The following is a 16631-nucleotide window of genomic DNA, read 5'->3' as shown; positions in this document are numbered from 1 at the left end:
TCACATATTGATTATTGCCTCTCTTGCTTTTTCTGGTGTTTTTCAAATTATTACGTGCTTTGTACTGACTTGTAGGAACAAATAGGAAAACCTTTCCAGACTTTTAGTGGGTTTTTTAATCTTTAAAAATCCTCCCCAGCTGACATCTAGGGATGTGAGATGGTCCCAAAACCCACAAGAAGCCCCACAGCAGTGCCCATTCTTTCCTGCCTGCCTGTCCTTTACACAGCTTGATAGATGGAAACAAGATTTCCCTGCTGTTTGCACTTCCTTTTATGAGTTATTTACTTTTTCCTTTTTTTTTTTTTAACCTGGAGCCTGGCTTTGAGACACTCCTGTGCCCACAGTTGTGCTCCTGGGGAATCCAGTCAGTGGCTGTTTGTGGTTTAGTCATTGTTTAAACAGACCCACAGCACACAGAGCTGTGTGAAGAGAACTGGCCTGCTTTATTCCGTTTATAGGTCTGCCCTACAGAAATAAAACTGCCTCTTTTTTTGGCATGATTAGGCCCAATTTTGCCATAGTTACTGCATTTGCCACAATAAAACAGGCAAGGCCAAAATAAGTTCAAACACTTCTGTGGGAAACTTTAAAGTGATTTGAAAGTTTTTGTCATTATTTCTTCCAGAGTCCACTCCCAGAGTCATGTAATTAAAAGTCACCCCTTCAGTTCCAGGTTTGTGACAATATTCAGAATATTGTCAGAATATTCTGAGCTGGAAAGGGCCCACAGGGATCACCAATTGTGGATCCAGCAGCAGATGGGTGATAAACTCCAACCCAACATTCCCACACCAAAAGCAGCAGAGCCCAGCAGGAGATGGGAAAATGGAAAGAGGGATTTAAGGGAAAAGGGGATTTAACCTGCCCTGAAATTCAGAAGGTGCAGGGGGAGGTGAGGAGCAGAGCACAGGAAGGGCAGAGACACAGGAGCCAAAGGAACTGCACAAAGAAGTGCAAATGAGACAAGCAAGGCATCAGGAGCTGCTCCCTGGTTTATGGCAGCAATTGTTTGCCTTCGTGTGCTCATAAAGGCATTTCAAATAAACAGAACATTTCCTAGTATAGGCCATGGCACTGTTTTCTTCCTGGTAAAAGTTTCAAGAATACCAGAGGAATATTAAGATGCTGACACGTGAAACTCAACAAAAGAAGCAAGGAGGCTTTTCCTGTTATTAAACAAACGGAAAGTAAATATTGCAGATTGGGATATATTCCATAAGAGGATGTTCTGGGGGGGGGGGGTTTGTATTTAAAAACATATATACCTTTGGCAACAAGTTGGTTTATTTATTTCAGTTCTTAGAATGTGATGATTTAGGGGTTTTCCTTGATTTCTTTGTTATTTTGTCCTTCTGTCAGTCATGATGCATGAACCTCGAGAGCATTTGGGATGAGCTCTGAGACACATTTCAGGTAAAATCTGAGTTCCTGTGCAGAGAAATCTTAAAGCACGTTCCTGGATAAGGCACAGTCCAAATTAGATGGAGTGACACCAGATTTTGGTTTTGTTCTGCAATAAAAGAACCTATTCTGCTTCCTTAGCATTATAAATGAGGTAAAAGTTTTGGAGTCAAACTCAGTTTTAGATGTTACACTCACAACTGTGGGAATTATAAATCACCAGAGCCTTGTTCGCATGTGGTCCTGGAAGCTGCCTTAAAATGCTCTGGCACACAGCATTCCCTAAAATTCTAAAATATTAAATATTCTATCTCTTGCATTTAACAAACTGAAAATGCCTGGGAAACCAGGAGAAAAACAGAAAAGGAGAAGGAGAAGGAGAAGGAGAAGGAGAAGGAGAAGGAGAAGGAGAAGGAGAAGGAGAAGGAGAAGGAGAAGGAGAAGGAGAAGGAGAAGAAAAAGAAAAAGAAAAAGAAGAAGAAGAAGAAAAAGAAAAAGAAAAAGAAAAAGAAAAAGAAAAAGAAAAAGAAAAAGAAAAAGAAAAAGAAAAAGAAAAAGAAAAAGAAAAAGAAAAAGAAAAAGAAAAAGAAAAAGAAAAAGAAAAAGAAAAAGAAAAAGAAAAAGAAAAAGAAAAAGAAAAAGAAAAAGAAAAGACAATCTGCTGGGTTATTCCTGGAAGGGAATCCAGTAATCTTAAATAAGGCTTTCTTTTCAGCTCCTTGGAATTCCCTCATATCTGAATGAAATCACTGCTCTCTGGCCTCTTATTAATGAATGGGGTTGCAAATGGCAAAAACAAGCAGTGAATAACACCTTCCATAAATGAGCACCAAAGGCTGCTACCCACAGTTTGTTTAAAATTGGGAGCAGGAAAAAGTCCCTGTGCTCACTCAGTGCACAAAACTCTGCCTTGCAGCATCCATTAGACAGCCAGGAAAAGTAGGTAAATATTAGGCATCAATATTTGAGGAGAAATGTAATGAGCAAAGCAGTTATTTGACAATTAAGCAGGTGTTTCTAAAATTCTGGGCCACTGCTTTAGGGCTCTGTGCTCACCTGAATGCAAAAAAAGGCTGTGCATAGGAAAAGTGGAAGTCAAATAAAAAAAGGCTTTAAAAAACCACTAAAAAATCTGGGAAGTTTTTTCTGTTTGTTCCTACAAGCCAATACAAAGCATGTAAAAATTTGAAAAACACCAGAAAAAGCAAGAGAGGCAATAATCAATATCTGAAAAGTCTGCCAGCCCTTATAGGGCTGGTTTGAGTGTGTGAGATGTGCAGTCTAAAGGTGGTTTTTGAGTGTTTTGTGCCTTTTGAGGGGCAGGCCCAGGTGCACTCTTGACCAATATGAAAATCTATCTCCCACGTACGTCTGGCAGTGGAGCAGAACAATTGCTCTGCATTTCGCAGAGCGGAGCCCTAAGTGAAAATTGCTGAAACATGGACACCTAGTGGAGACACCCAGCTCTTACTGTGCTCTTTCCAACTGGAATGAACACCAAAAAAATGAACTTTTACTGCTCATCCTGCTGGAATGTGGAGCTCAGTGCCCAGCCCAGTGCTGAGCCACACGAGGTGAAGGTGAGGGAGTCAGGATTTGGCCAGGCAGAAGCTTTGCCTCATTGAGCAGCTCACCCAGGGGACTGATGGAGCAGAAAAACTAATGAGCCATGCAGAAACAAATGGTTCTTCAGCAAAAGGTAAATAAATCTGGCTCTGGAGCCCAGGGCTGGGTGAAAATCAGGGGGTTTAAGTGCCCTCAATTCCCCCTGGAGTGGCCAGCTCAGAGCTTTTGCATTTGTTTCCAGGGGGAGAAGGGAAGCAGTGGCTTTGGGGAGGCTGGATGCAGAGAAAATTGATGCTCACACCATTTTCAGTTAATGTTCTCATCATTTTCAATTAATGTTCACATCATTTTCAATTAATGTTCACGTGTTTTCTAATGCATCTGGAACAAGAACTGAGGGCAGGGAGTGAGAGGGATGCCCTCAGAGAGCCCGGATGGGATGGGATAATGGAATAATGGGATAATGGGATGGGATGGGATGGGATGGGATGGGAAAATGGGATGCGATATGATGGGATATGATGGATCCTGCAAGAATTCCACGTCCAAGTGTGTTTAATCTCCAAGAACACACAATCACTGTCCATGTCTGAAGCAAATACACCCATGCCATACTCATCTCTAAAATCCTCTTTTCTCATGCTGTTCCCTTCACTGCCATCCACCTTGGGATTGCTGCTATTATGGGATTCCTCACTGGGTTGATGCTTGACCAGTATTTGACTTCTCTTTTTTTGTCTCCTGTGAAAGCCATCTGAAACTAAGCAGAAACTAACCTTGATTTATTTCTTTAATAAACAAAATTAAGATGGTGCATGTTAATAAAAATGAAAAGTATTCCCTAGTTGTTTTTTAAGTTTCCAAAAACAGTCCCATATCTCTGTCAAAGTTAATGTAACCAGAATTTCCATGGGAATTTCTGTCAGTCTGGGGAAACTGGAACTGGCTAATGTAAATAACTACAGCCCATCCTCCCACTGCTGTCCGCATCACCTTGTGAGAAAGAAAATCCAGAAAGGAGAGTGTCATCGTGGAGGTTTCGTGGATTACAACTCGGATGGGATAACAAAATTTTACAGGAACGTTCTGTCAAAGCCAGGCAGAAATTATTACAATGACAAATCACGACTTGAATTTCATGGGGCTCCATGCAAAACCCTTTTCTTCTTTGGCACAGATTCCAAAATTACCTAAAAAGACACTGTAAGAACAGATCATTCTTTTATGATTTTATGAGTAGCTTTCTACATGGGCAAATAGTTTTACAGGCTGACATTTCTGTTTCTTTTAATAAGCCTAAGCATGTAAAATATGTATTTAAGGAGTACCTGGCCTGTATGTTTTGGCTGAGGTAGGACTGAGAATTAACTCCCAACTGCCTCTAAAACCCCCAAACACTCAAAAAACCACCTTGGATAACAAAACTCCCCTGTACCTTCCTGCACATGGCAACTCCCTTCCACTGGGGTAGAAACTTCACAGCACAGCAACTCGTTAATATTAGCTGTTAAATTTTAGTTCGTTTAATATAAAACAAGCTCCTATTTTGTAAATGGAATATTTCTTCCAAATGATTCCAGATGGGCTTCACAGTGAAGCAGTGCCTGCGGAAGGACACAAACCACAGGCAGGCTGAGAGCACAGCCTTGCAGATATTGTGCAGATTTTAGGGGAAATCACCACGTGTGTGGTCACAGGAGGAGTCCAGTGAGCCTGGCAGGGAGACCACGTCCTGCCACTGGAACTGGTTCTCAGCTCTGTTCCTCCACCAGGACATGAGAAATCCTGGGACAGCGCAGAGCAGGAGCATCCTCCCCCTGGAAAGACCCTGGGAGCTCAGAGGGGCTCCTGTGGGCACACTGATGCCATGACATTCCCATGTTTATATCCATGTTTCTGGGATTTACATCTGAGTTTCTGGGGCTGGCAGTGCAGACAACGGGGCACTGAGAGCCAGGCAGCAAAGGCTGTCTGTGCCAGGGTGGAAGGGTGACGGGCACGGTGATTTAGGGAAGAGTCTATCAGCCTTGCCAGGAAGCTGGCATTGCCTTGGAGCTCGATTTAATAACGCAATAAATCAGCCGAGTATCAGAACTGGTGAGCGATGGAGTGCTGTGCGTTGGGGCGCTGAATTGAATGGAGGCAGCCGGGAATTCTCTGTTCCCGGGGCCATTCCCAGCGTAGGGAGCGGGCACGGGGGCAGAGCCGGGCTGGGCTCGCAGGAGCCGCGGGGCACAGGGAACTCCTTCTCTGCAGGAGCGCTCCGGGAAGGGAAAACCAGCCCTGAAAGCTCCCAGCTGAGGGATCTCCAGGGCTTTTAGCGCAGCCCTGCGTCTGCAGGCAGGATTAGCTTTATTGTACTGCTCCCGAGGGATGCTCCTGCTCTGAGCATTCCCGGCGATGGACACGGTACAATCCCCAGTGCTTATTTTGCTCCTCCCGCATTCCAGCGGTCCTGCAGGACAGTGCAGGTCTGTTCTGTGCATTTTACCATTTCCAGGCTGGCGGATTTCAGCCTCGTCCCTCTCCCCGTGGCTCCTGACAGCAGTGTGGCATTCCTGACTCCCTGGGATGCACCGTGACCCCTGTCACTGGGGTGCTGCCTCGCCACAAACAGGGACACGCAGACACGCTGGAGAGAGCGTCTGGGCAATTATTGACAGAAGAAATCGATAGATAAAAGAAACGTGGTGTGACTCATCCGGAGCTTGTCCCTCAGACAGCGAGCCCCGGCTGCAGCCTGATCCGGGCTTATCAGGAACGGGAGCAGATAATGGGCTGAGCAAACAGCAGTGGAGTGAGCTAATTGAGGGTCTGGCCGTGGGCTCTCCCCAAGGCTGCACGCTGATAAGGAAACGAGAGTGGCCCGCAGCTCCTCGTGTTTTGTCTGCTTCCCCTGCAGGGAACGTCTCATAGTAAATGTGTCTGCACAAAGAGCAAACCCAGACAGAGCTGGCAGAGATAAACCCACTTTCATTCAAGTGGGACTTGCTTTGAGCAATTTATAAGGAATTTTGATTCAGAGTGACATCTTTGATGCTGGGTCACTTTCATTTTTTTTTTTTTGCCTGGAATATTTTAATTTGGGTATTTTAATGGCAGAGCTCTGAGAATGAACCTGAAGTTACCAGAGCCTCTCTGGTGACAGGAACACTTCAGGCCCCTTTGAGGTTTTCCTTCCACGCTTTTTATGCAAATCAGCATCAAAACAAATTAAAAGTCCTGAGCTGGTGTATCAAGTGAACCTCTGTGGGCAATAACTGCAAGAACACAAGCTGAGTGTTCCCATGTTTTGTGCAATAATTCCTGTCTGGCCCTGTAATCACTACTGCCTGCCCTTTGGCTCACCATAAAAAACAAGGAATGTGAGATAAAATACCTCCTAAGGAGGACATATTACAGCTTTTCATCAGGGAATTCCCTGATCTCTGCTGGGAACCAGAGTTCTCTGTGTCTGTGTCCCTGGACCCTTTGTGTGACAGTGGCACTCCCAGGGAAAGCCTCAAACAGGAGCAGGAGTGTCGTGGGTGAGGCTGTGACCGTGGGTGTGACAGGCAGGGCTCAAGCTGCAGAAACAGAGACGTCAGGTGCTAAACAGTGAAAATGCTTTGTATTTTATTTTATAGCCGCACCAGCCCGTCCTGCCGAGCTGGCTCTGAGCGGCGGGACAGCAGCGCCCTGTCCCGGTGGCCACCGAGCCTGGGGGCTTGTCCCGGAGCCGAAGGAGCGGAGCATTGTCCCTGCGTCCTCTCACCGCTGATTGATCACCCCGAGTGCGCCCTGCCCTGCTCCAGGAGCTCAGCGCTCACTGCAAGAGCTTGGCCAGAGCCGCGGGATTTGTCCCCGGCAGGATCAGCCCCGCATCCCGGCAGGGCCAGCCCCGCATCCCGGCAGGATCAGCCCCGCATCCCGGCAGGGACAGCCCCGCATCCCGGCGGGGACAGCCCCGCATCCCGGCAGGATCAGCCCCGCATCCCGGCAGGGACAGCCCCGCATCCCGGCAGGATCAGCCCCGCATCCCGGCGGGATCAGCCCCGCATCCCGACAGGGACAGCCCCGCATCCCGGCGGGGACAGCCCCGCAGCAGAGCCGGGAGCACATTCCCTGTCCCCCCCCGCCGGGAGCATCCCTCGCTCGGCGCCGGGACCCCACCTCTGCCGGGGCGGGACACCCGAGCGAGACCGGGCCCGCACGGCGGGAATGGAGCGGGACCGGGAATGGAGCGGGACCGGGATCGGTACCCGGAGCGGGGCGGGGCTCGGGGCGGGGCCGTTCCCGCGCGAGCTCAGCGCGCAGGCGCGGTGGCGGCGCGGCGGTGACGGTGGCAGTGACGGTGCGTGGCGCGCGCGGGCGGCGGGAACGGCCCGGCTCGGTGTGCCCGGACCCACCGGGAGCGGACACTGCCCCTCAGAGCACCGGGACACCCCGGGACCGCACACTGCCCCTCAAACCCACCGGGACACCCCGGGAGCGGACACTGCCCCTCAGACCCACCGGGACCCACCGGGAGCGGACACTGCCCCTCAGACCCACCGGGAGCGGACACTGCCCCTCAGAGCCACCGGGACACCCCGGGAGCGGACACTGCCCCTCAGACCCACCGGGAGCGGACACTGTCCCCGAACCCACCGGGATCGCCCCGGTTCAGATGCGGGTCTTGCAGCACCCGGCCGTCCCGGCGGGGCTCCCGCGGCAGCCCTGAGGGGATCCCGGGACAGCCCTGAGGGGATCCCGGGACAGCCCTGAGGGGATCCAGGGTCAGCCCTGAGGGGATCCCGGGCAGTCCTGAGAGGATCCCGGCCAGCCCTGAGGGGATCCCGGGCAGTCCTGAGGGGATCCCGTGACAGCCCTGAGGGGATCCCGGGCAGTCCTGAGGGATCCGGGGCAGCCCTGAGGGGATCCTGGCTCAGTTCTGAGGGGATCCCGGCTCAGTCCTGAGGGATCCCGGGACAGCCCTGAGGGATCCGGGGCAGCCCTGAGGGGATCCCGGGACAGCCCTGAGGGGATCCGGGGCAGCCCTGAGGGGATCCCGGGACAGCCCTGAGGGATCCGGGGCAGCCCTGAGGGTATCCTGGGCCAGCCCTGAGGGATCCCGGGCAGCCTGTGTGCTGTGCAGGGGATGCCCCAGAGGCAGATCGGAGATCTCCAGCACATCCCTGCCTGTGTTTGTTTGGGGGCAGAGTTGCAGAATTAAACCTGTGCTGCCCTGCAGGATCCGCGGAGAATTTGCTGCTGTGGGAGGGGTCCTGCTGAAATACAAAAAAAAACGGGTGAACCTTAATTCCTAAGTGTTAAATCTTTTCTTTCCACTTCTTAGGAGGACAAATTAAGACATGGCAGAAGCAGTTTTTCACCCCCCAAGAAGGAAAAGAAGAGTTTTGGAGTCCTACGAAGCTCCCTTTCCTGTGGACGTGGGCGGGAAGGATTTCAGACTCTGCCAGGCTGAGATCATTAACAACAATGTGATCGTGAGGGACCCCAAGGACATTGAACAGCTCTACAACAAGGTGCTGCACCCTGTTTGCACAACATTTGTAGTGTTTTAGATGCAGCTGAAACATAATACTGGTTCAAACCTGCTGCCTTTATCTTTCCTGCCCCTTCAGCCTCCTGTGATTCTCCGTATTTCCCTTCTCTCCTGAAATCAGTACAAAAAAACATATTCTGCATCACATGGGAAAAGTCTTTCTTATCCAAGCAAATGGATTTTGGAATGAAGTGACATCTTGAGCTAAGAAACAGCTGCAAAAGCCTTCATGTTTGTGTCTCCTTTCAACATTTCATGCAACTTTTCAAAGCATTTTCTTGTTTTTAAAGCTCAGGGGGTTGAAATATTAATGTTTTATAAGTGCTTGTATAATTCTTTTAGCTTCAGAGTGATTTATTGCTGTGTGAAAGAAGCTGTGTTCAGTTTTTTGTGTCTGAGTGCCATTCTAATGCAGTGGCATCTCTTTGGTTTCAGGTGTTGTTTTCAAACTTGTGCTGGGAGGTTTTGGCTGGCAAATATTTAGAATTCAGGGGAAAGACCCAACAGTCTCCAGGTTAAATGGGATTTAAACACTCGGTTAGATCAGGTGTTTGATACTGAACCAGCAGCTGAACAAGCTTTAGGCAGGGCTGAAATGCTGCAGGAGCTCAGCTGTTTGTCCCAGCTGGTCCCACCATTCCACATTTTAGAGCTGAGAGAGAAGTTAATTGTTATGCCACGAGATAATTTGGAGTTTTGCTGTCCTTTGCAGGGCTATTTTGGAAAAGGGATCCTGTCCAGGAGCCGGCCAGTGTTCAGCATTTCAGATCCTCTGCTGGCAGTCAAGTGGAGAGGTAAATGGGGCACTGCTCTGGTAGCTCTTCTCACCTTTCCTCACCTACTGAAGGTATATTTTTATAAAGTGCATGCAGAAGAATAATCTGCTGGATTGGATCAGGTGAAGGATATCTCTCTCCCCATCTCTCCTGCCTAGGAAAAATCCAGGAATGTGAAATCCATGTGGATGATTCCTTAGTGCCTTCTCCCAAACCTTCACTGAATTCTTGCTTGGGAAGACTGAATTAAAGGGGTTGTCCTGGGGCTTCTTTTTCCCTAATTTTCCTTGGGTTTAACCTGCAGATTCTGATGTCCCTGAAATTATTGGGGAAGGATTGGTGAAGTTTTCAGTTTGCTCTTGGCTGTTTATGTAAAAACTCGTTTTTTACTCACCTCTCCCATGACAGTGAAGTCCCAGAGGCCATCACTGGATTTATCCTGTCCCTCCATAATTGTCTGGAGAAAACAAAAGTGTATTTAGTTCTTTGTGCAGGCTGTTGCATTTGTACCTTTCCTGGTTCTGCTGTGTCCCTGCTTGAAAAGTGGGGCCAAAATGGCTTTGGGGACTGAAAATGGGGACAATTCCCAGGCTGCAGATCACCCCAGTGACCAAAATCACACAAAACCATCTTTACATTGATGAAACAGTGTACAATTTTTCTTTGCACAGGTGTTGAGACAAACATGCCCATAATTACATCTCAAAAGTAAGTGAATTTGCTTTTCTTTCTTGGTATTTTTAGGAAACAGATTGCTCTGTTTATGTTTGTCACACTGGGTTTCACGTTGTTGGCTGTATAGATAATGAGGGTGACTTGCTTCTATTTCCTTTTTCATTATTTCATTTATAAATCACTTTAGAAGAAGTAGAAATAGGGCAGTGGTGATACTCAGGGTGGTTTTTCATGTAGACTTGTAGGTGTTGATTGCTGAATAGAAGCCAAGGCTGAGTGCATGCATAGAACAGGTAATCAATAACAATTACAACATAATAAACATTCTTCAGGTGAGGAGCAGGAAAATTAAGTTTCTGGGGCAGGCTGTTTAAAATATCTCTTCCATTTCAATATTGAGTTTTTATGGTGTAGCTGAAGCAGCTCTTCTACAATACTTTGATATTTTACCTTTTTTAAGTCTAAATTAACATTGGTGGTTTGTACACTTAGCAGAACTTGGTGTTGGACCACATTTTCTTATTTTCTGCTTAAATAGTGTATGAACTATTAAGCATGTGCAGGTGAGTTACTCAGTTGGTTTTAATCTTATGATAACTAAAAAATTCACTTGAATTTGAAAATTATGCTCTTGCAGCTCTCAATTTGAGGTAAGAAAAACAGTGCCCATATTATTACTAATGCTGCTGCATTTGCTGCTGCTTGCAGACACTGAGCATCAATAAAAGTGTGATTTTATTGGTGCACAAAATGCTCTGCCTCAGTAGAGACCTGCAAGTGCCAATTAAATGGTAATTAAATAACAGGACAGAGAGGAGTGTCTTTTACATAACAAAGAGCACAGGCCTGAATTATCCAGCTTTATCAGGAGCCTGCAGGGGGACTTGTATTTGTGTTGACACATGGAATTTGCATTTAATGTCCTTGTTACCTGGGCTGAAATTGCTGCCTGAGGATTTTGTTCAGGGAAGTAAAAAATGCTCTACACGATTTTCACCTTCACAGAGTGAACAGTCATGTTTCAACTGATTTATTAATGTTATTAATAATTAATTGGTGTCCTTTTCCAAGAGAAGGAACTGAAAAGGCACTAAAAACTCTGTCTTGATTGAAAACTATTAGAAATAGTAGCTGAAAGTTGTAAATATCTCAGTGATGGGATTGTGGTCATTCCTCAGGGATGTAACTGAGGGGTTGGTCCCAAAAAGTGGTTTCTGCTGGGGAGTTTTCCCCTGGTGTTTCTGCTGTGCCATTGCTGTTTCCAGGGCAGTTAAAGCAGAGTTTTGCAGCTCCTGCTCTCGGTCCTTGGCTGTGCAGAAGCTGAAGTGGGAGGTCTCTTGCTCCATGTTTCAATCCTGCAATTCCAAAATTATGGGGAATTCAGGCTGAAGGCTTTCCTGGGAGAAGGGTTTTTCTGCCTGGTGAAGCTGCTGCTCCTTGAACCTGCCCAGCAGCTGGCAGGGCTCAGCAATGCTGTTTGCTGCCAGGGGAAGGGAAAGGCCAAACAAAGGCCCAGGACAGGAGGCAGCAGAATCCTGGTGTTCATGAGGCTCCCTAAACAGCTGGAGCCCCAGGGCATCGATCACATTTGTGCCCAGCAGCTGCTGGGGGTGTTTGTGAAGTGTGCTGAACCCTGTGGGGATTAAAGTGTTAATGAAAGGATGCAGTCCCTGGAATTCCTCCTTTCTGTGTCCCCAGGTACCAGCGCCGTGTGCAGTGGGCTCAAAGTGTCCTGCAGGAGCAGGGCCTCGACAGCTGCTCCGTCACCAAAATCCTGGAGAGTTACACCAAACCCCTGGGGCTGCCCTTCCGCGGAGGGGATGGGGCTGCACAGACTGGCGCCAGCTGCAGCAGAGGGGGCCCAGGAAATGCAGAACTGTGCGGGAAATCTGCCGGCAGGGAAGGAGCCCAAAGCCCTGAGGGTCAGAAGGGACGCTCCAAGGAGGGAGGAGATGCAGCCCTGGATCGTGGGAGTGGCTCCAGGGACCAGGAACATCCCGGGGAAATGGCTGAAGGGTCCTGCCACAGGGACCCTCCTGGGCTCTGGGGCTGCGAGGGGAAGCAGAGCCCTGAGCAGAGGGCTTGGGAGGGGATGGACTCAAGGGAATGTGCTCCAGAATATGTGCTGGTGCAAGAGGAGGAAGAAGGCAGCTCCTGTCCTGAAGATGACTCCACTCATGCACCAGAGAATGTAAGAAAAAAAGATCTAATCTTTTAGACAAAGCTACTTTCAGAATTCAGTGTTTTTTCCAGTTCAACATTTTAATAAGAGTCAATTTTTCTTGTAGCTTGTCAAGAAGGAAGTATTAGTATGCAGAAAAAACCCATTTAGGATTTTTGAGTACTTGCAACTCAGCTTGGAAGAGGTATGTGTCAAGCACAGTGCAAGTTAGTTTGCCTTTCATGTGAAAAGTAAACCTTAATCTATGTTACACTGTCATTTAAAATATGTTTCTAAAGTACAGGGTCCTGTGTCTCCTAAGCACCTGGATTGTCTTAGTCATTAAACTTAGCTTTAATATGCTGTGATAATTACATGAGCTGGTTAAAAAATAGGGTCCAGTCCTGTTTGCTTTAGGTGAGTAATCCCACTGACACAGAGACCAGTGACAGGACTTAAATATAGACATACAGGAATACAACATTTATATGAATCCTGTTTCAGTTCTGCTGCTTCTCATTATATTTATGTGTCAGTTCTAACACCATGCCTTCAGCAGGGATGACATTGTAAAAAATTAATTAATGAAGTCTTTGTTCTTGGAAGACTGTGTATAAACTACAGGAGGAATGTAGCTCTCAGTTAAACTGCCTCTGTTTCTTTTTTCAGGCTTTTTTCTTGGTGTATGCTCTGGGTTGTTTAAGTATTTATTATGGTGAGGTAAGAGATTGGACTCATTTTGGAATTCTGGGGATGCTTTTTCTCTGGATATCATTTGGTCTGAATCTTCACCTGTATGGCAGTGATTTGTGCTGTTAATTCTGGAGGAGGAAATACCAAATACCAACAGAGGAATTGGGAAGATCTTCTTACAAGTCATGGTATTTCTGTTTAGGAAATACAAGTCTGAAAGCTTTAACTTTACCAAGACAAATATAATTAAGCATTGTCTGTCTGCAGAGAAAGGATTTTTGTTGTAACTTAGGCAGGAAATATAGGAGAAATAATATGACCTGAGATGGCAAAATTCCTTGGAGTTTTAAACATTAATTCTACCAAGCTATTATTCATGTAATGCCACAATAATTCAAACCTGTGCTTTTAGTTGAAGATTTATCAGCCTTTCCTTTAACAGGGGTGTTGTGGGACTGATTGTGAACTGCCTAAAAGAGCCACTAAGTGGAGCAGCAGGTTCCTGCCTTGAATTCAGGGCTTCTGTTCTGCTGCCTGCAGTTCCTGCTCTGTGCAGCAGCCTGTGGTATTTGGTATTTGTCATTCTGTGGTATTTGGCATTTGTGGTGCTGTGCAGCAGAGCATGGCTGGTTCATCTCAGTGCAGTGACCTTGCTGTGTGGTTTGCAGGAGCCCCTGAGCATCGTGAAGCTGTGGGAAGTGTTCAGTGAGGTGAAGCCTGATTTCAAAACCACCTACATGGCCTACCACTACTTCAGGGGCAAGGGCTGGGTGCCCAAGGTGGGGCTGAAGTATGGCACGGATCTCTGTGAGTACCTGCCCAAAAACGGGATAATTTCCTGCTCACCCCTCCTCCAGGCAAGGCAGAACTCCAGAGGGGAATTCAGTGAGGAGCTGCAGGCTGGAGCAGCCTTTGCTGCTTGCAGTTGGCAAAGGACATTTGGGGTTGGCAGTGAAGTTGGGATGTGAGTGGAAAGGAACATCCCATATCCACGAGGTGAAGAGATAACTTGGAAGGTCTGATTCGCTTCATGAGGTTCATAATTCCTACAGGACTGCACTGAAATTCCCTTCCTAATTTTCTCTGTCCTCTTCTAAACACATCTCTTGCAGTGTTAACATAACAGACTCTGGAATAACAGGTTTGAGTCCAGATCCCAACTCACATTGATTTTGGTGCACCTCATTCATCCCATTTAAGAGAAGCTGGACTTCTGCTGAACTCACTGCTAGGACTCTTTTCTTTATGTGGGCTTTTTGGGTGAGCTAGAGAATGGACTTGGCTTTTTTGTATTATTGGCTGGGGTCTAATATTACAGAAGTAATTAGTGGTGTCCTTGCTAAGGAGCTCAAGAGCTCCGTTTAGCTCGTGTCGACGTGAGCAGTGCAGGAATGCTGTTAGTGCAGGAGAAGGGCAATGCAGTCAGGAGGGTTTGGATGTGTGCAGCCCAGCAGGGGTTTTCATGCTGCTGAAGTGATGACACAGTCTGGGGCTGTGCTGAGCAAGTCCTTCAGGTCAGTGTGTAGCTCTGGCTGAATTCATCATCCCTGCCAAAAAATTCCATCCCAAACTCTTTCTTTCCTACCACACCTGCTAATTCCTCTGGTTCTTCTGCATGCCTTTGACCTGCCGCTGCCCTGCCCTGAGTCACTCTGCTGCTCTTCCCTCTCTCCACTTGCTGGGACAACCTAACTCGAGCAGAATTCAGAAGAGTTGAAGTTTTGTCTTGTGTAATTCAAATTTACAGAGCATTTGACAATATTGATGGGCCCTGGTGTTAGACCCAGTGAAACTCTGATCTGACTGAGGTGTTTCTCTTTCGTTTCAGTGCTGTATCGGAAGGGGCCCCCGTTCTACCATGCCAGGTTTGACACTCCTCTTTCTGCCTCATTTCTTTCAGTTAAATTTCACTCACACCAATTTAGCATCTTCACTGGTTCAGCACATTTTCATTACTCAAAATACGTTGTGTTCACACCAGGAATGAGGAAATCCTTTCAGCAGAGGAGCTAAATGACACCATTTCTTTGATTATGAATAACAGGCATTCAAAATTACATGCTGCAGTGGATTTAGTACTCAGATGATGATAGACTCAGGAAAATAATTGGATTTTGTAATATTGACTTAGAAAAATACGTGGTCTGGTAATTTATATAATTTTGGAGAACTTTTAAGGGATGATAATTGTCTTTATTTGTTGGCTAATCAGGTTGAACTCCTAGATAATAAATTGGTTATAAATGTCAGCTTGGCTTTGACAAAGAGAATGCTGCAAACATCAGAAGGGTGGGGAGGGAAGGCACCACTGGGCACATCCAGAACTTCAGTATTTCTCCTTTTTTCCTTATAGAAAAAGACTCAATTTCACGGCTTGCAAGCTGGCAGATTGTTTAATGTCAGTTTTTAGCCCCTAGTTCCTGAGTTGTCTTCAGAAAATGCCAGTTTCCTTTCTGTGACTTGTCCTGCCTGCTGTGTTTTGCAGTTACTCTGTCATTGCTGAGTTGGTGGATGATAATTTTGAAGGTTCCCTTCGCAGACCCCTCAGCTGGATGTCCCTGTCTGGGCTGAACAGAACAAATGTAAATGCTTCCAAGGTACAAGCTCTGGGGTAAAACCAGCTTTGGGGTGATAGTTTGGCTCCAAAGGGCAGGGACTTGGAGTGAGGCTGGGAAGAGAATCCTCCTGCTGATCTGCCAGTGGGAGAGAAGTTTCCTTTGTCAATATCCAGGTGAATCCTAGAAGAATTACTGTTAAATAATAATTACAAAAGTTCTGCCTCTTGTAGGAGTGGTAAAAGTTGTGTGAGGAACAGCAAGACCTGAGGGACCCTTGTTTCCTGATTGCCACCTCTTTTTTTAAAGCCCTTTCCATCTCCCAGGGTTTTCCTTTAAGCAGTGAGACTGGAATTTCCATGAGATTTTCTGTGTGAGCTCCACAGTGCTTCCGTAACCCACTGAAATTCCTGTGTTTCCTGGCTGCCCACAGGAGCTCATGCTGTGCTACTTGATCAGACCTTCTGACATGACTGCAGAGGAGATGTCAACCCCAGAGTGCATGAAGAGAATCAAGGTTCAGGTGAGTGCTTCCTGATTTGTTACAGCTCCTTGGGAGAACTCTGCCTTCTTCTTTGCCTTGATTTGGGTTTTGCACACATGGCTGCAATAAAATTAAATTCCTTCATGCCCCAAGTCATGCAAAGTGCTTTGTAAACTTCACATCTCCTATCTGAATGTGAATGTTGCTGGGACAGTGCATGTAAGCATTTAGGGATTCCTAAAACCCCTGTGGAGATGGCAGGGCTAAGGTAAGGTCAGAAATACAAGGGGAAAAGTGTGTGAGAGTTCAGCTCTCTTCAGGAGCAAACAGTCAGCTACTGAAATATCTCAGTGGCCACATAAGACACATCAGTTTTACAGAGCCAGTCCCCATCCCTCACTGATTTTCTGTAGCTTTTGGGGTTTTTTCTTTAATAATTGCTCGGTTTTATTTCAGGAGCTGATCGTGTCTCGCTGGGTTTCCTCCCGTGAGCGCAGCGAGCAGGATGAATTTTAACTGACTGCACAGGAAAACCTCACTTTTTAAAAACCACTTCTTCTTGTTCTTTACCTGATCTCGTGATGAGCTGTTGGCCCAGAACATTTTCCACCAACATACTCACTTGGTGTGTATAAATGCTGTTTAAAATGAGGTGTATCATGTTTACTGGAGAGAATGTTTTACTGAAAAACGTAAGTGAACAGATGAAAAGATGCATTGCCACTTAAAATATAAAAGAGAAAAAGGTGCATGTTTGAGTGGTGGCTACACTGCAGCCATTAGGAACAGG

General features: G+C 46.8%; 1 protein-coding gene across 1 annotated transcript; it reads left to right on the top strand.

Moving 5' to 3' along the window:
• Positions 1–7254: 7254 nt before the first annotated feature.
• Positions 7255–16592, top strand: TSEN2 (tRNA splicing endonuclease subunit 2). Its single transcript, XM_064432203.1, has 12 exons — positions 7255–7303; positions 8288–8477; positions 9210–9291; positions 9945–9981; positions 11647–12139; positions 12237–12314; positions 12779–12829; positions 13471–13609; positions 14631–14667; positions 15288–15399; positions 15791–15880; positions 16298–16592. Exons 2-12 carry the CDS (start codon positions 8304–8306, stop codon positions 16355–16357), a joined length of 1353 nt encoding a protein of 450 aa, XP_064288273.1. The 5' UTR covers positions 7255–7303; positions 8288–8303; the 3' UTR covers positions 16358–16592.
• Positions 16593–16631: the final 39 nt, after the last annotated feature.

Source organism: Passer domesticus, chromosome 9 (assembly GCF_036417665.1).
Source record: "Passer domesticus isolate bPasDom1 chromosome 9, bPasDom1.hap1, whole genome shotgun sequence".
NCBI classification, from domain to species: domain Eukaryota; kingdom Metazoa; phylum Chordata; class Aves; order Passeriformes; family Passeridae; genus Passer; species Passer domesticus.
Note: the sequence above shows the minus strand (reverse complement) of the source record. Positions and strands in the feature narration are given on the sequence as shown.